The sequence below is a fragment of the Aplidium turbinatum genome, chromosome 17 (assembly GCF_918807975.1).
Source record: "Aplidium turbinatum chromosome 17, kaAplTurb1.1, whole genome shotgun sequence".
Lineage (NCBI taxonomy): Eukaryota > Metazoa > Chordata > Ascidiacea > Aplousobranchia > Polyclinidae > Aplidium > Aplidium turbinatum.
The window spans coordinates 14,930,350-14,950,084 of record NC_137488.1 but is presented as its reverse complement, the minus strand read 5'-3'; the positions used below and the strand labels follow the sequence as shown (position 1 = coordinate 14,950,084).

The following is a 19,735-nucleotide window of genomic DNA, read 5'->3' as shown; positions in this document are numbered from 1 at the left end:
TTCACCCATTCGGTTTTATTCCAACTCTAAATCGAAACAAGTTTCTACATAAAGTCGTTATGGGAACTTCGCACCCAGTCACTTTAAGAGAATTCCTTCTCACATTTCATAACCTAAACTGATTATTAGTTTAGGCATTTTTTTGCAATTTTTATATTTTTTTACACACAAAACCACACGAACAAACTTTTAGAACACGTGTTTGTTGGCGCTTCTTTAACAAACCCCTCCCAGTACCAAGCCAGCCAGCAAAATTTCAGCATACATTGATAAAAAATCATTGAAGGACTTAAAACTCAATGATGACAATAGCGAATTCTGAAGGGCCCCCGAATCAGATTTATGGCATAAACTTTTTGATGATTATGCTGATTAGCCAGAAGTTTTCGAACGGAGCTCATAAACAAATTACTTTTTGTATCGTTGACAACATTGCCACGATAAAACAGACAAATTAGCAGAGCTTCTCGATCAGTATCCATATCACCCGTGGTCTACACATGTCAATAATACATATCACTGAATACAACTCCACAAAATTCGAGATCTGGAAGTACTACCAAGCGATGAAGTCTTCTCTAAAGACTCTTAAGATTGTTAAAAAATTTTGTGCAGGTTTTCAAAATATTTCAATTTTTTTAGGTTTTCTGTATATGTAAAATACTTCTCTGGCCACAAAAGGCAGGTAATTTTTTTTTTTCTTAGCAGCATAATATCACGAAATATCAAGGTGAGAATGCAGGTTACTAAAACGTTAAAAAAAAGTTGGAGACACATCGCCAATTTCAAAAATTACCGAACTATTTTTTTATTTTCCAAGCTAAAGTTCGCAACGTTAATCAAAAATTGATTATATTGTTACTACATTTAGCTAGGGAAATAAATACAATGAAACCACTAAATATAAATTACTCCTGGTTTCCCCCAACAGGGATAGCAACACCATCAGCAGCAGGCTGAGCAGCAGGTTGACGACGTTGCGCCACAACCTTGGCTTGGTGCGCCTGAAGCACAGCAACTGCTTCCTCCACTTTAGCCTTGAGAGAATCACGTGATTCCAGCATATGCAACAGCTCAGAGTTATCGATTTCCAACAACATTCCAGTAATCTTAGAAGCAAGATCGGGGTGGGACGACTCGATTAATGGATAAAGTCGCTCGCCTGAAAATACAAACATTACTCATTAACCAATGTCTTAACTTAAATGTTGCTCCGCAGCCCACTATTTTACAACCCTCACACAATGGCATGTTGATCGAAACAAACATCTTAGAAATTTTGCTTACCAAGCATTTGTTTTTGCTCCTGAGGCTGGGCGGCGGCCAACATACTAGCGGTAAGTGGTTCCTGGCCTTGAACATGCACAGCCTGTTGGATACCTTGCTCATTTTGCTGCTGCTGTTGTTGTTGTTGCTGTGGCTGACCAGACTGAGGATAATTAGTCAATGTTGGGTTGCGCACACTCGGGTTGTACTTGAATTGCTGAAAAGGCATTCATGTTAGAGGTTAAAAATTTTGTCATTAAGAGCCGGGAAGACATGAGAGCACATTAAATACTGCATTAAATTCTGTACCTGCATAGGAGCAACTGGGTGCTGCATCATTTGATGAGGCGTTGGATGGTTGTGCACACCTCGAGCTCCCACTGGTGTTGTCATGGGCCTAATAGCTGGTCCGCTAGGTCCTCGGGGTCCAACATGGCGCATAGGCATGTCTCCCATCTACAAGCGCATAATATTAGGAATGCTAAAATAAAACTCACAATTTTGAATATATACACTGGTTTGATGACATAGTTATCTTGAAAACTAATTAAAACATTAAAGTCATCTTGAAAACTGATGGCAGGTTATGTATACTTTCACAGCATTCGCAAGCAAAATCTGCTGCAAGTTTACAACAAATACCTGGAATTGAGTTTGGTTTGAATTGTTATGCTGCCATCTGGGTGTAGCCCTGATTACCGGTCCAGGGAGATAAGCTGCACGTTGCCCGCCCTGGTGGAAGGGCATGAAGTAACCTCCCGGCGCACCAGTAGCTTGAAACGGCTGAAGGTTCATCTGGCTTGGCTGAAAGCACAAGGAGCTTTTAGTAAATATACTGTGATGATGACTATGTGTCATTACTCCGGGAAGGCAAACAGCAAACTCAACAATTAATGACAAGATCATTGTGAAAAGAAACAAGTGTTAAACGTTATTAAAATAAGTATTACATTACTTACAGCAATCCTCACGCCCATATTGTTTGTCATACGTTGCATGTACTGAGCGGTGAGATGGGCCTTACGATCTTCTCGTCGCTGAGCCAATGCAACATACAAAGGCTTTGAACCAACAATTCGACCATTCATTTCAGTGACAGCCTTTGTAGCTTCTTCAGGAGAACTGAAGCAAACAAAGCCAAATCCACGTGAGCGTTCACCATCTGACATAATCTGAAAAATGGTTAAACAATATTGAAATATAAAGTTTGCACAGTGAACAAGAATTACTATGGTTTAACAAGCCTTTAAGCTTGTTTATTTATCCGGCGACCAAGAGCTCTACCTACTGGCCTACCAGAGTTCTTTCTGGCAGCGAAATTCTCCCGCCCGACAGCCAAAATAAAAAACTTGTTGAAAATCCGCTAATTTAATATCGTTCTTTTACGTTCATTCAGGTAACCACACAAAGAAGGCACTGAAACATAATAGCATTTATATTTAAGCGTACTGCTGATTCCCAAGTAGGTGTAGTGCTAACCTTCGAGTTGTGAATCTTTAATCAGCAATATTTCTCATCGGCATGTAAACAAGACTTTGCTTTGTTAATGAAAATGTTGCGAATGCAAACGCCAATAGAGTGAAGAAATGATGGCTTGTGGAAGCCAGCGATCACAAACATGACATTTTTGTAGGCCATTTAGCAACTACAGGAGCTGAAGCCTGGTGTAAAGTTTAACAGATTTGCCAACATTTTATAATTACAGGTTACAGCTATTCTTGCATTTAAGGTGCAAATTTACTAACAAAACAAAATGTTAATGACAATAATGTTGCAAAATTGGAGTAAAATACTAAAAACAGGGCTTAAAAGTAATTTCTCTTCTTGTGGTACCTTAGCACTGGTGATGGTCCCATACTGAGAAAATGCTTCCCGGAGCTCATCATCTGACACATTGTCATCCAAGTTCTTCACATACAAGTTCACTCCTTGGAATCTTTGGATTCTTTCTTGCTTCTGCTGCTCAAACTGGCCACGCAGTTCAGCTTGGCGTTCTTGCTTCTTCTGGGCGCGACCAACGTAAAGAACATCTGTTGTGCCTGGCATTTTATTAAAACGACACCCATCAATCAAAAATATTTATAAATGAAGTCTAAATATTTTATATCATTACCAACAATGTAAACTTTTTTACTCTTGAACCGGTGTCATACCTTCAATTTCAGTTCCATTGAGGTTTTCCACAGCCTTCTGAGCATCTTCATGTTTATCCAATGCTACAAAACCAAAGCCTCGAGAATTGCCATCCTGGTCTTTCATCACTGCAACACTTTTCACCATGCCAAATTTCTAATTGAATAAATTTCAAAATGGTTAGGCTACTAAAATACATTACTTGCTTTTAGACATCAAAACCAATCAACTATACATAATTATATTATATATATAAGTACTGTAATTAGAGTTGGAGTCATTCTATTTAATAAAGATAAGTCATCATTAATCCATAGTATCTTGGAAATGCACTCACAACTTGTTTCACCCTAAAAGGGAGATCAGAAGGTACGGTATTTCTTCCAATAGAATCTTTTGTATTACATATATCTGTTATGTTGTATCACATAGCCTACAATATATTATTTTGTATTACATATATTTGTGCAAATGCCAGCATTTAATGAAGGAAGTGGCTGCATTTACGGCGCCGTAAATACAGCCGTTCCATGCCTTTTTTTTAATCTTTACGTTGCTTTTACTGCGCATGCGCACTGTTGCTGGAAAAAAGTGAGTATATAACTTCTAAATTCATTCAACTGTTTTTGCCAAGTGAATCAGAGGTGCGTGCGATCTTTGTCTGGCTCGTACTCGCAAGGTTATGAGTTCGATTCCACCTAAAGATTTTTTTTAACTCAATTCTAACCCGAAGTTTTAATTTAATTCGAGTAGCTTTTTTACGTCTTTTCAAATATAAGTAATAAAGTTAGAGTATTTTTAATTTGCTGGAACTCAAGAACATCTCTGGGCAAGCCTCCGTCCATCGCAAGAGGACGCGACCGTGCCCGCCGAACGACACACCACACTATCGCTCTCAACAAGTTAGTTTGGTGGTGACTCAATCGTTAGGACACGCATTTTTGTGGCCGTTCAGTTTAGTTTGGTTTTAGTTCTGACCATCACAACAAAAAAACATTATATGACAAACATAACAGAGGTATAGAAAAAGGTAGAAGCGACAAAACGCGGCTGTTATAGCGTGTATGATAGCAAAGCAGGATAATCAGTTTAAAATATGGCACGGTCGTAACACCTCAAAACTTTATAAATTTAGAATTTTTTATACTCATTTTAATTGTTAAAAAAAAAACCTCATTAGCTTTTTTTTCTCTTTGTTCAAAAAATTTGTTAAGATGTTATGACGACGCCACGGTTACGATCGTGCCATATTTCAAACTGATTGTCCTGCTTTAGATTGGTATCATGCACGCTATTAACCTCCATGTTTTTTGTCGCTTCTACCTTTTTTTAGACCTCTGCTATGTTTGTCATATACTGTTTTTCGTGGTGATGGTCAGAACTAAATACGGCCATAAAAATGCGTAGCCTAACGATTGAGTCACATCGGGTTAGAATTTAGTTTAAGAATAAAATCAACACTGGCGGTATCGTACTTATCAAGCGCGCAGACGCAGCAACAGCAAGCATGCGCAGTAAAAGCGACGTAAAGATTAAAAAAAAGGCATGGAACGGCTGTATTTACGGCGCCGTAAGTGTAGCCACTTCCTTCAATGAATGCAAAATAACAATACAGTACTGTATAAGTGTATATTAAAGATATATACCTCAAACATGACTCTTAGGCTTTCTTCATCCAACTTATCACCAAAGTTCTTGATATAAATGTTGGTAAACTGACGCACTCTTTCTCCCATTTTCTTAACTCGCTCAGCACGAGTCAAAAATTTACCAACGAAGACTTTCTTGTCGTTTAACAACATGCCATTGACCTGAATAATATTAATCAAATAAGTATGTGTTGATGCTCTCCAAATAAAAATTGACACTATCATTAAAAATGACTTTCAATTTTAACATAAAGCACTGCAAGTTTAATATACTGAGACAGAAACAGAACTAAAAACCTTTTGCCTGTAATGAAAATCCTAGCCTTTTAAACTAGACATTGGAAATAAAATACAAACCTTTTCAATAGCTCTTTCCGCAGCATCTTGAGTTTCAAAATGAACAAAGCCATAACCTTTAGAGCCATTTTCATTTGAAGACACCTAAATAAAGAATAAAGTGAAAACAATTGACTCAGTAAATAATTTGGCTGATTGATATCTAAAATATATCATGCTCAGTTATGATAAAAATAATCAAGACAGAAACACAAAATTCTGAACCTTGCATGAAAGAATATTTCCAAATGCCGAAAATGTATCAAAAAGAGCTTTGTTGTCAATTGATTTATCCAAGTTCTTTATAAAAATATTTCCAACACCAGATTTTCGCAGGGATGGGTCACGTTGACTCCACATTATACGAATAGGTCTTCCTTTGATAGGGTCATAGTTCATTGTATCAAGAGCCCTTTCAGCTGAAAAGATAAAATGAATTTTATATTCAACATTCATATATATATTTAAAAACAAATCGCAGATCGAGCAGCGACTATGGCAGGCCTCGAAATTCATGGCGGACATGTCCGCCGTGAATTTGATGTCCGCAGGAAGTACCCTCTAGATCGGTTATATTTGTCTGCCGCAGAAACTCGCGATACAAATCGTCATTGCATGGCACGAACAACTGTTGCAAGAATATAATTTGCGCTGGAAATGCAAAATAATCGCATTCCAAGCGCGCATCTACAAAAAGTTACGGTAATACTGTATCTCTTAGCTTCCATTCAAGCAGAAAAAACTTTTGAATTTTACGTTGCTTCAACGATTGATGACATTGAATCAGCGTAACAGAGGTGAATTCTTAGCTAAGAATTGATGGGAGTACTGGTACTTCTACACTAATCACGCGCAACTTAGTTCAAGTCTTATGTCACAATGTCTGGCTTTGATCTCCGAGTAATATTGATAAGGCAAGGTTGGTTACAAAGTTAGATTATAAGAGTAGGCTACTACAGCAAGAAGCCGAAAAACTTAAATTTTGGTATTACAGTAAGAAAGAAAAGGCCCAGGAAAATTTCTGAAAGGAGAATGAGGGCGATGAACCTACTACTAGGAAATTTAGTGGTGAACGACGCATATATTAAAGGAACAACGAATGTAAGGATTAGCTCTGTCAAAGATCACAACACATCGTTTACCCCAAGCCATCAATTTCCGATCATCAAGGCCATCGACAATATGAGTGACAACAAAAAAAATCAAAATTAAGAGATTGTTTAAAATCGCATATTTTATCGCTTAAGAAGAGCGCGCATTTACGCTTTTCCCTCAACTAGCCGGTCTGGAGAAAAGACACGGAATAGATCTCAGTATCACGTATCTTAACGACAAGCAGTGATCTTGTGGAAATTGGCACACGTCTTTGAAGATCGATGTTATTGAAGCTCTCATCATGCGCAATGCGCATAATTTGTTTGAATGACCTTGACTGCGCTGATTATAACTCCGAGCCTGCCGTGGTCTCGTGGAATACTGATACTATTTTGAAGAAGCGACCGCAACACGGAGAGGGGAAAAAATAATTGTGCTTTTTCTAATGTTTTGTTTATTCTTTTCGTCAATTTTGCTCACATGACACGCAAAAATAAACCTAAAGAAAAAAGCCTAGTGAAACTTTGTACATCAGAAAATAGTAGCGTTACGCGTTAGTGTAGAAGTTTTCCGACTTGTGCCCAGAGCATTGTGACGCAAGAAGCCACAGGACCTCGTTCGGTGGAAGTTAATCAGTTATGCGGCAGATTATTTTTTTATTATTTATTTTCATCAGACACAAAAAGTCCATAGAATTTAAATTTTTAACAATCATCATATTTAGTAGCTACACGGCATCAAGCGCACGTCGTTGGTCTGATATAAGCCTTTCAGAGTGACTTCGCTGAAATTTAAAAAAGGCCTAAACTGTAGCTATAGTTCTCAAATGGCGAAGACTTATCAAGATTAAGGGATTAAGTATGACGATCGACGTTAAAACTGGTGTGTCCGCTGTGAGACTTAATTTGTCCGCCAAGATAGCTGCTCAAACCGGACACATTTGTCCGCCGTCAACAAAAACGAATTTCGAGGCCTGCTATGGAGTTACTTAACTTTTTCAGACAAAAGTGAAATTTTTTACACGGCAACTTAAATCAGCCACTTCAGCACTACGGTACTCTAGATTAAAAGCTTGAGCTAATGTAGTGTTTGAGTGAGGTACGATAATTATCGCCTCTGCCTCAACAGGTTTATTTTTTCACATGTTTGTCAGAAATAAACAAGGCTGTGGCTATAGTTACACTATATGGTGTAATAATAGCATCAGAGCCATTCCGTGTCAATTCACACGGTCAAGAAAATCAACCTCTTCGATTTTTCTTAAATTTTACACACCTTTTTATTATCCTATATGATGAACACCTGCAAAATTTGAGTGAAAATTATTAAGATACACGAGAGTTATGAAGCATTTAGTTTGGGGGGGTCTGCCGAGGGGGCACATATTTTTTAATTTTGGCCATGTTTGAGGCCCTATTACTGCTAAATTAAATTAGGTAAGAACCCAAATTTTTTACATGTGATAGTACTTCTACCAAATATTGAAGAAACAACATTGTTCACATTGTCACTCTAAAAGGTCAAAGGTTATAGACATCCAAAGTTGGCCGTTTCCAACTCTCGGCTAAAATTTTCCAAAATTTGAAAACCTTGCCAAGACCCTATTTTTGATTGGTTTTGGCTGAAATTTAGTAGAAATGTTGTTTACAGGATTCTCTATGAACTGAGAAAATTTCAGTACAAAATATTAAAGGGGTTTTGAGGTATTTAATGTGAAACATGGGTCGAAATGAAAAAAAGCAAAAAGTGGGCTCCTTTTAATACCCCGGTTACCCATGACCCCAGTGAAAATTTGCACTGAATTTTTTTTTACATATTCACTAAGATATGACAAGTCTACCATGCAAAATTGATCCATGGTTCTCAATGTTTTCTTATAGAAAGTATTCGTCAAAGTTTGGACAAAAACGCTAAAAATTAGAAATGAAAAATTCAAGGGGAGTAGGGGTGATCATTATTTTATTTTGCTATTGGCTATATAAAGTGTTCTAGATGACAGTAGCAATATTATGTGCTTGACAAATAAAAATGTAGACCTATGAATAATTTTTGCAAGACGTTTTATGCATAAAGTTTAAGACATTATTATCTTTATGTGTTTTGGTTACACTGTCCGATATCGTTTTGTTCGATCTTTTGGTATTAAATTTTCTTTAATTGCATAAAGAAGAAGAAGTATATAACATCAGAATGCCAAGTTAATGCAAGCCGAAATTTTGTTCACAAATTCACTAAGACGTGACAAGTCTACCATGCAAAATTGATCCATGGTTTTCAGTGTTTTACAGAAAGTATGCGTCAAAGTTTGGAGAAAAACGTTAAAAATTACAAACGAAAAATTCAAAAAAAAATACAACAATATTGAACTATATATATATACTAGAAAACATTTGAAGTGTATTTTTGATTGTGATTCTAGCAATTGTTATATATTTGACAACTGTAATGTAGAGCCTATATATATATACCATGTAGACGTGGTCCTCATTATCAGTGAACAAAATGGCAAATTTTGTCATAATCTTCATTGCTCAGTTTGTATTGTTGTCCAGAAGAACCATGGATACTCTGCACAGCAATTGAACAAATAATGTCATGAAATGGAATCCAGCATGTTTGTTGATGTCTGATAATCTGGGCCAGTTTAAACATTTGTTGCTTTTGTTTAGTATCATAAACTGAACATTGCAGTCTTGCGTTTCATAGCTTTTTTCACAAATAATGCCAATGTACCAATCAGAATCATATCTGCAAGCCACATATTGGCCTATATTTGCATCATTTTCTGGGGGTTGTGATTGACCTCGTACCACATCCACAAGGGTATGTGAAATATCATTTGACAGTCGACGCATTTTCTAAGACTCACATGATTGTGGAATAAAAGTATGATGTGATCTCGTGCCTGTTATTGTTTCACACAATGCATATCGCTTTTCCAATTCAAATTTTGTGTTGAGGTCTTGAATTTCAGTTGAAGAAACCCAAATATGTTTAAACCCAGAAATGTGATCTTGCTCCCATTGAAAAAGATCTTGTGGTGTGAGAATTTGGTTGGTGGTTGCTGCGTGAAGACTTGCACGACTGCACTGCACATGCAGCTAATTTTTTGGTGGTTTTACCAACTCCATCACATAGACTTTTGCCATGAGATGTAGCAAATAAATGCCACTCAGCTTCAATTCCAAAATCTGTTGAATGATGGCAAAGATTGATAAAAATTTTACGGTTTTTGTATTGTGAAGCAGCACCATCGCTGAAATAGATCATTTTTTCACATTACCAAGTGATTTGATAATTGGAATTATTTGGTTAATGAATGTATGCATTGTGCTTGTTGAATGTTCCAAGTGATCTGATATTGCAACCAAATTTTTTAATGTTAAAGCTCCATCTTTTTTGTAGTCTATTACAAAAGGGTGAAGGGTTGCCAGGAGTGTTGTCCCAATGGAACCCTTGCACGGTATCTTGGACAATAAATGAGTAGAGTAGTTCTCAGCAAAATCAAGTAGTACTACGACTTCATCATCAGCTAAATTTTGTTTCAAGTAACTTGATTGTGATTTGCTAATGAAGTGATGGGTCTTCTAAGCTGTATTTGGTACATTACGACTCAGCTCTTCGGGGCTGAGTATCTGCTTTGTTTCTACTTTTTATGTTTGATTGTAATATTGACCATCTTGAGTTGAGCCTGATGCAAATAAATAAGTAAATAAAAGCAAGAAAGGTGTCACACAATGATTCAATAAAGTCATCCAGGCTTTTTAGCTGCTCAGTTAATTGTCGTTCTATCAGTATGAGCCCATTGCTTGTCCCTTATAGTATCATCAAGATCATACTCGTTGCTGAATGTATCAATTAAGTAGCTCTTCAAACATTCTCTGCCAGAGCAATCATTGCACAAACTCATCATGCATTCTTTGTTAGAATTATGGAACACACCAATTTTCCAAATAGTCTGTGTATGTCAGCTTATCAGGTTCTTCGGCTTGCATTAACATGGCATTCTGATGTTATATACTTCTTCTTCATGCAATTAAAGAAAATTTAATACCAAAAGATTGAACAAAACGATATCGGACAGTGTAACCAAAACACATAAAGATAATAATGTCTTAAACTTTATGCATAAAACGTCTTGCAAAACTTATTTATAGGTCTATATTGTCGTTTGTCAAGCACATAATATTGCTACTGCCATCAAGACATTTTATATAGCCAATAGCAAGATAAAATAATGATCACCCCTACTCCCCTTAAAGTTTTTATTTCTAATTTTTAGCGTTTTTGTCCAAACTTTGACGAATATTTTCTATAAGAAAACATTGAGAACCATGGATCAATTTTGCATGGTAGACTTGTCATATCTTAGTGAATATGTAAAAAAAATTTCAGTGCAAATTTTCACTGGGGTCATGGGTAACCGGGGTATTAAAAGGACCCCACTTTTTGCTTTTTTTCATTTCGACCCATGTTTCACATTAAATACCTCCCAACCCCTTTAATATTTTGTACTGAAATTTTCTCAGTTCATAGAGAATCCTGTAAACAACATTTCTACTAAATTTCAGCCAAAACCAACCAAAAATAGGGTCTTGGCAAGGTTTTCAAATTTTGGAAAATTTTAGCCGAGAGCTGGAAACGGCCAACTTTGGATGTCTATAACCTTTGACCTTTTAGAGTGACAATGTGAACAATGTTGTTTTTTCAATATTTGGCAGAAGTACTATCACATGTAAAAAATTTGGGTTCTTACCTAATTTAATTTAGCAGTAATAAGGCCTCAAACATGGCCAAAAATTAAAAAAAATGTGCTCCCTCGGCAGACCCCCCCAAACTGAATGCTTCATAACTCTCGTGTTTCTCAATAAATTTCACTCAAATTTTGCAGTTGTTCATCATATAGGATAGCGAAAAGGTATGTAAAATTTAAGAAAAATCGAAGAGGTTGATTTTCTTGACTGTGTGAATTGACACGGAATGGCTCATCAATAATGTTGCCAGATAAGGAATTCTGCCCTAATTTGAGAAAAGTATAAAGCTGTTGAAAACAAAAACTTGTATTTTGGAAATTTTTTCAGTCTAGGGCAGGGGTCACCATTCACCAAAGTACAGCCCGCGGGCCAGAGGCGGCCCGCAAACTGATTCCATCCGGCCCGCCACGTGCTGCGGAAATAACAGCTGCTTTGCCTTTTTGTGTAATATAGACTTCTTTGTTAAAATTGTTTGTTCTTATAGTTCGTTGTTGTATGTTGAATTTGTACATTTTTCCACCATGCAGCCTACATGTTGGTGTTTTGTTTTTATCATTGGGCCACCACCCACTACAAATAGGTAGGCTACTGGTACAGGCTAGGCCATAGTTGGAAAGATGTAATGTTTTTTCAAGAGCACTAGGTAGTATTACAGCATGGGATAACTTTTCTAGCAACTTTTCGATTTTCATCACAACTTTGCTATTCCACCGCTGACTTTGTTATTTATTGTGCTCAATTTAAGTCAATGGAGATTCTAAATAGTTGTATACCTTTTCGCAATTTGCATACAGCCCGCAGCAATCCTGCCCTCGGAAAAAATAGTTTGGTGACCCCTGGTCTAGGGCAAAGATCAAAACCCTAATCTTAACTCTTACCTTAATCCAGAGGCGTGCAACATACGGCCAGCAGGGCCAGAGCATGGCCCGCGGTACCCATTTACGTGGCCCGCACATTCTTTATCAAGTAGCCCATTATTTTTAAATACTTTTCACTGTTAGATCGGAGGATGTTGTTATTTGTAATGTCATCATTAGCATTATTGACTTTTAGCATTATTACATCATTAGCATTATTGTTGCGTCATTAGTAAGCGTCGTAGAAAACCGCCTTGTTCTTCTGGCAATGATTCAGTAACATAAATCTTACTTTATGGGTGCAGTGTGGTGAATATATTAATGGCAGTGGCTATTTGACCGGCGCCGGTCTTTGAATCTGAAACACTATTTGACCGGTCATGACGTCACTCTATAGGCACTTCTTTCTTTTTCTCTTTCAAAGCAAAAAACGAGAAGAGTGCGTATATAACTTGTAAACTTGGCGATTATCTTCAACTGATTGGATGGCGAGTGGGTTACGTCTTTGGTTCGTGTTCCAGAGGGTATGAGTTCGATACTTCGCGGAAGCGTTTTTTTTTAAATTTTTAACTAAATTTTGACCCGAAGTGACTCAATCGTTAGGCTGCTGCATTTTTGTGGTCAATTTTTATTTTCGGAAGCCTACAGCCCAATTTTTTATGTCTTTTCAACTATGAGTAATAAAGTCAGAGTTTTTTAATTTTCTTTAATTTGAGAATTTCTCTGGATAATTTTCCGATCGTCATAAGAGGATGTGACCGTGTTTTCCGACCACGGAAAACATCGTGTTCGGAAAACATCGTTTTTCCGAACGACGCATTACATTTTTGCGTCGTTTGGCAAACACGGTCACATCCTCTTATGACGAACGGAAAATTATCCAGAGAAATTCTTAAATTCAAGAAAATTAAAAAACTCTGACTTTATTACTCATAGTTGAAAAGACATAAAAAATTGGGCTGTAGGCTTCCGAAAATAAAAATTGACTACAAAAATGCAGCAGCCTAACGATTGAGTCACTTCGGGTCAAAATTTAGTTAAAAATTTAAAAAAAAAACGCTTCCGCGAAGTATCGAACTCATACCCTCTGTAACACCAACTAGAGACGTAACCCACGCGCCATCCAATCAGTTGAAGATAATCGCCAAGTTTACAAGTTATATACGCACTCTTCTCGTCTTTTGCTTTGAAAGAGAAAAAGAAAGAAGTGCCTATAGTATAGAGTGACGTCATGACCGGTCAAATAGTGTTTCAGATTCAAAGACCGGCGCCGGTCAAATAGCCACTGCCTATATTAATATTTATTCTACAAAAAGCTTAGCATAGTAAAAATGTCTACAAGTAAGAAAAGGAAGGTTGATTATGAAAGGCGGAAGTTCAACAATGAGTGGTGAATAAATTAATTCGTTGTTCAACGCAATCAAGATGTTGTTTGCCTGATTTGTCAAAACACTATAGCAGTAATGAAAGAGCACAATATCAAGCGACAATACTGTGCAGAATACTCTGCTAATTATGATAGCATTGTGGATCAATTACGGTTGACAAAATGCAGCAGTTGAAAAAATCTTTGAGCAAACAGCAAGAGGTATTTCACGGTTACAAGAAAGACATTGAGCTTGTTACAAAACTGAGCTTCAAGATATCTGAAACTTAATGTGTAACTTGATTGTGTATACTTTTCCATTAAATAAATTGTTCATATATATTCATGTGTTATTCGATAGACTGGCCCTCAGCATCATTATAATTGTACGTTGTGGCCCATTGCGATAAACAGTTGCACGCCCCTGCCTTAACCCTTCCTAACTTTAATCCTAACTCTGGCAACACCTGATTGTAACCATGGCATTAAGTGTGTAAAAATAGCAACTTCTAATAAACAGTTACATTGCACTTGCTTAACTAAGCTACAATAGCTACGGTAGTATTTCTTATTGTGGTAGGCTAAATAGAGCTTCTATATTCTTCAACATATATAATGAAAATAAAACCTGACTATGCACATTGCACATGTTAAATGATTGAGAAGAGTGCTGTGGCAAAAAAAATTTTGGACATAACTACCAGTACCGTAGTTAACCTTTCTTCAATACATTAGATTTTTACATAAATATTAGCAAAAGTATCTCATACCATCAGCGGGTTGTTGGAAGTTGACGTAAGCATAACCCAATGATCTTCGTGTGATGACATCTCGACATACACGAATGGAGAGTACAGGCCCAGCCTGTGAAAACTTTTCATAAAGCATAGCTTCTGTGACATCTTGATGCAGATCTCCAACATACAAAGATGCCATCGGATAGTTGCTGGTTCCAGAGTTATTCATTTTTTCTGTAACTATGAAATTTGCAGCTTATTAATATGTAGCCTATGTTGGAGCTAGAAGTTTGCATTTTCAAAAGGAGATGGATCAAGCTGTATGTAAAATTCAGGAGCTGGAGCCAGTTGTTTGATAGACAGCTTCAATTAATTTCATGAGATGCTATTCCTATTGGCTGATTTCACACAATTTAACGGCAACCTATTACAAAATTGATACTTGCTGGAATCTAATAAAAGACAACTTCATAAAATATGTTTTCATTGAGTGGAAAAATCTGGTGACTAAACAGTTTTATTTCAATTAGCTTTAAACAAAAAACTTACCGTTTTAGTATCCTCTTCTCAAAATGTAATAATTTTTTTGTAGTCGATGGAGTTTTTATGTGTTTTCACACTTTTTTAATTTTTTTTTAAAGATTTTATACGAAACGTGTCAGGACAAAGTTTATCCGAACACGAGGTTGAACAAAAAGCAATGGCGGCCTGATAGACTCAAATCAGCCTCAGTTAAAATTACGCAAGACAAGTGCTGCAAAGCAAAATTTACAAAAAATTTGGAGGAAGGACCAAAACAATGCTGGTTGATTGGTTATAAATCTTTATGACTGACAAATCCTCTGATAGTTCCTAGAAGTTTACTCGAATTTTTACTTGTATCGGATTTTAATAAATTGTAGCAAAAGTAATTCTGAAAGTAGCCCAAAATAGCAAATACAAAGGACTGCAGCGGATGAGTTGCACTCGCCCCGCCCCGATAGCTCAATTGGTTAGCGCGCAGGGGCGCCGGAACGATTTTTGACTGGGGGGGCAAAATTACAAAAAAGGGCACTTTTGTTTACTAAAGGGCCAATTTTTTTTCAAGTTTTAAGATATAGCGTTAATGCTAATCTATCAGCTCACTATGTATTGAGTAGTGATAACCTACAAGTGTTCGGTATACAAAGAAGGGCATCATGCTATGTTATAATGATGTAACCTACTGTCAAGCCTTAAAGCAGCCTGCGGCCATGGCCGCTAAGTAGTGCTTGAATGACCGCCGGTGCTACCTCCTCAATCGGCCAAGTTTGGCCGCCGGTCTCTTCTAGTCAATTATTTAATTTTGCAATAGAATGATCGTGGAATAACTGTCGAAAATATGTAGTATCAAAGAGTGACGCAAAAATAGGTCAGCGCGTCATAATCGCCACTGTTACATTGTACGGGTCTACGGGAATATTTGTTATTGATGAAATATATCCATCTGCGATCACCAGCGCTGTAAGTCTTGTTTGTAATTCCCGACGTTTATTTTAACAAAGTCTTATCCGAAGTGCTAATTTACATCGGCTGGCAATATTGTCGTTTTTATGTCGATTCGATGTTGTTGGACATTGAATCGTTGTTAAAAAGGAGAACTAGGTTAGTTGACATCCGAGGGGAAAACATTTTTTGATCATATTTTGCAAAAATCATGCTTCGTTTAGTAATGTCCTTCACATCATTGAAATACTTATTTTATTACCTTGCCCTCATCGTCAACACATGTCGAACGTTCTTTTTCGTTGCTAAAAAGAATTTTAGGGAAGTGGCGAACTTCTTTAAAATCAGCCACATTGGAGACACTCGTGCGAGTGTCGTTAGATGGTCTCGCAGTACTGGATTACAATCCCGATGAAGCAGTTATTGCGTGGTGCAACGATTCTATTGTAGGACCTCGCCCAGACCCAGACTTAACAACGCTAAGTGATGATTTTAGCATTGTTGCAAGTTTAATTCTATTTACTTGTGCTATCGTTATTTTGTATTTTGGCCTCCAAGCACGCAGATTTGGCCGCCGAGAAGGAGCTCCCGGTAGGCCACGATGGCTGCCGAAAAAACAACGAGTTTTAAGGAGAAAAGCAGAAATTGTTATATTGTAGAATGTGCAGTAGCTTACATGACTTTAAAAGGGCACCATTGCCCCCCCTGCCCCTCCGCTTCCGGCGCCCCTGTGGGCATTTGAAAGGAACTCCCAGCAGAACGCTCCAAAAATGGAGGATATATTTAAGATAAACATTAAAATAATACAATTTTTGCATAATTGACAACTCTTCAAACATCTTGAAATAAAACTTTAATCCGCAACACGTGCCACTTAAATTTTGCAAGCATCGGATTCAGTATTAAATTACCTTTCAAGGGATGTGCACCAATAGGTGGGCATTTGGAAGGAACTCCCAGCAGAACGCTCCAAAGATGGAAAATATATTTACGATAAACATTAAAATAATACGATTTTTGCATAATAGACACCACTTCAAACATCTTCGAATAGATATATAATCCGCAACACGTGCCACGTAATATCTATTTAAAGATGTTTGAAGTGGTGTCTATTATGCAAAAATCGTATTATTTTAATGTTTATCGTAAATATATCCTCCATCTTTGGAGCGTTCTGCTGGGAGTTCCTTCCAAATGCCCACCTATTGGTGCACATCCCTTGAAAGGTAATTTAATACTGAATCCGATGCATGCAAAATTTAAGTGGCACGTGTTGCGGATTAAAATTTTATTTCAAGATGTTTGAAGAGGTGTCAATTATGCAAAAATCATATTATTTTAATGTTTATCATAAATATATCCTCTAGCATCTTTGAACCGTTCTGCTGGGAGTTCTTTCCAAATACCCACCTATTGGTGCACATCCCTGGAAAGGTAATTTAATACTGAATCTGATGCATGTAAATTTTACGTGGCACGTGTTGCGGATTATATATCTATTCGAAGATGTTTGAAGTGGTGTCTATTATGCAAAAATCGTATTATTTTAATGTTTATCGTAAATATATCCTCCATTTTTGGAGCGTTCTGCTGGGAGTTCCTTCCAAATGCCCACCTATTGGTGCACATCCCTTGAAAGGTAATTTAATACTGAATCCGATGCATGCAAAATTTAAGTGGCACGTGTTGCGGATTAAAATTTTATTTCAAGATGTTTGAAGAGGTGTCAATTATGCAAAAATCATATTATTTTAATGTTTATCATAAATATATCCTCTATCATCTTTGAACCGTTCTGCTGGGAGTTCCTTCCAAATACCCACCTATTGGTGCACATCCCTGGAAAGGTAATTTAATACTGAATCTGATGCATGTAAATTTTACGTGGCACGTGTTGCGGATTATATATCTATTCGAAGATGTTTGAAGTGGTGTCTATTATGCAAAAATCGTATTATTTTAATGTTTATCGTAAATATATCCTCCATTTTTGGAGCGTTCTGCTGGGAGTTCCTTCCAAATGCCCACCTATTGGTGCACATCTCTTGAAAGGTAATTTAATACTGAATCCGATGCATGCAAAATTTAAGTGGCACGTGTTGCGAATTAAAGTTTTATTTCAAGATGTTTGAAGTGGTGTCAATTATGCAAAAATCACATTATTTTAATGTTTATCGTAAATATGTCCTCCAACATCTTTGAATCGTTCTGCTGGGAGTTCCTTCCAAATGCCCACCTATTGGTGCACATCCCTTGAAAGGTAATTTAATACTGAATCCGATGCATGCAAAATTTAAGTGGCACGTGTTGCGGATTAAAATTTTATTTCAAGATGTTTGAAGAGGTGTCAATTATGCAAAAATCATATTATTTTAATGTTTATCGTAAATATATCCTCCATCTTTGAAGCGTTCTGCTGGGAGTTCCTTCCAAATGCCCACCTATTGGTGCACATCCCTGGAAAGGTAATTTAATACTGAATCCGATGCATGCAAAATTTACGTGGCACGTGTGGCGGATTATACATCTATTCGAAGATGTTTGAAGTGGTGTCTATTATGCAAAAATCGTATTATTTTAATGTTTATCGTAAATATATCCTCCACTTTTGAAGCGTTCTGCTGGGAGTTCCTTCCAAATGCCCACCTATTGGTGCACATCCCTTGAAAGGTAATTTAATACTGAATCCGATGCATGCAAACTTTAAGTGGCACGTGTTGCGGAATAAAGTTTTATTTCAAGATGTTTGAAGTGGTGTCAATTATGCAAAAATCATATTATTTTAATGTTTATCGTAAATATATCCTCCAGCATCTTTGAACCGTTCTGCTGGGAGTTCCTTCCAAATGCCCACCTATTGGTGCACATCCCTGGAAAGGTAATTTAATACTGAATCTGATGCATGTAAATTTTACGTGGCACATGTTGCGAATAATATATCTATTCGAAGATGTTTGAAGTGGTGTCTATTATGCAAAAATCGTATTATTTTAATGTTTATCGTAAATATATCCTCCATTTTTGGAGCGTTCTGCTGAAAGTTCCTTCCAAATGCCCACCTATTGGTGCACATCCCTGGACACATCCCTGGAAAGGTAATTTAATACTGAATCCGATGCATGCAAAATTTAAGTGGCACGTGTTGCGGATTAAAATTTTATTTCAAGATGTTTGAAGAGTTGTCAATTATGCAAAAATCGTATTATTTTAATGTTTATCTTAAATATATCTTCCATCTTTGAAGCGTTCTGCTGGGAGTTCCTTCCAAATGCCCACCCATTGGTGCACATCCCTGGAAAGGTAATTTAATAGTGAATCCGATGCATGTAAATTTTACGTGGCATGTGTTGCGGATTATATATCTATTTGAAGATGTTTGAAGTGGTGTCTATTATGCAAAAATCGTATTATTTTAATGTTTATCGTAAATATATCCTCCATCTTTGGAGCGTTCTGCTGGGAGTTCCTTCCAAATGCCCACCTATTGGTGCACATCCCTTGAAAGGTAATTTAATACTGAATCCGATGCATGCAAAGTTTAAGTGGCACGTGTTGCGGATTAAAGTTTTATTTTAAGATCTTTGAAGAGTTGTCAATTATGCAAAAATCATATTATTTTAATGTTTATCGTAAATATATCCTCCATCTTTGAAGCGTTCTGCTGGGAGTTCCTTCCAAATGCCCACCTATTGGTGCACATCCCTGGAAAGGTAATTTAATACTGAATCCGATGCATGTAAATTTTACGTGGCATGTGTTGCAGATTATATATCTATTCGAAGATGTTTGAAGTGGTGTCTATTATGCAAAAATCGTATTATTTTAATGTTTATCGTAAATATATCTTCCAGCATCTTTGAACCGTTCTGCTGGGAGTTCCTTCCAAATGCCCACCTATTGGTGCACATCCCTTGAAAGGTAATTTAATACTGAATCCGATGCATGCAAAATTTAAGTGGCACGTGTTGCGGATTAAAGTTTCATTTCAAGATGTTTGAAGTGGTGTCAATTATGCAAAAATCACATTATTTTAATGTTTATCGTAAATATATCCTCCAGCATCTTTGAACCGTTC

At 36.9% G+C, this 19,735-nt stretch overlaps 1 protein-coding gene across 2 annotated transcripts; it reads right to left on the bottom strand.

Annotated features, from left to right (window-relative positions):
* On the bottom strand, positions 1-14,902 carry LOC145786999 (polyadenylate-binding protein 1A-like). 2 transcript variants are annotated; one of them, XM_082598750.1, is made up of 12 exons: positions 14,743-14,902; positions 14,227-14,433; positions 5,610-5,803; positions 5,406-5,489; positions 5,046-5,210; positions 3,420-3,555; positions 3,100-3,305; positions 2,226-2,438; positions 1,909-2,070; positions 1,576-1,722; positions 1,288-1,483; positions 1-1,162 (listed from the first exon to the last, which is right to left on the bottom strand). In XM_082598750.1, exons 2-12 carry the CDS (start codon positions 14,420-14,422, stop codon positions 909-911), a joined length of 1,953 nt encoding a protein of 650 aa, XP_082454876.1. In that variant the 5' UTR covers positions 14,423-14,433; positions 14,743-14,902; the 3' UTR covers positions 1-908. The 2 variants fall into 2 exon arrangements, with proteins under 2 accessions (XP_082454876.1, XP_082454878.1); XM_082598752.1 differs by having other exon boundaries at positions 14,227-14,427; positions 14,743-14,896.
* Positions 14,903-19,735: the final 4,833 nt, after the last annotated feature.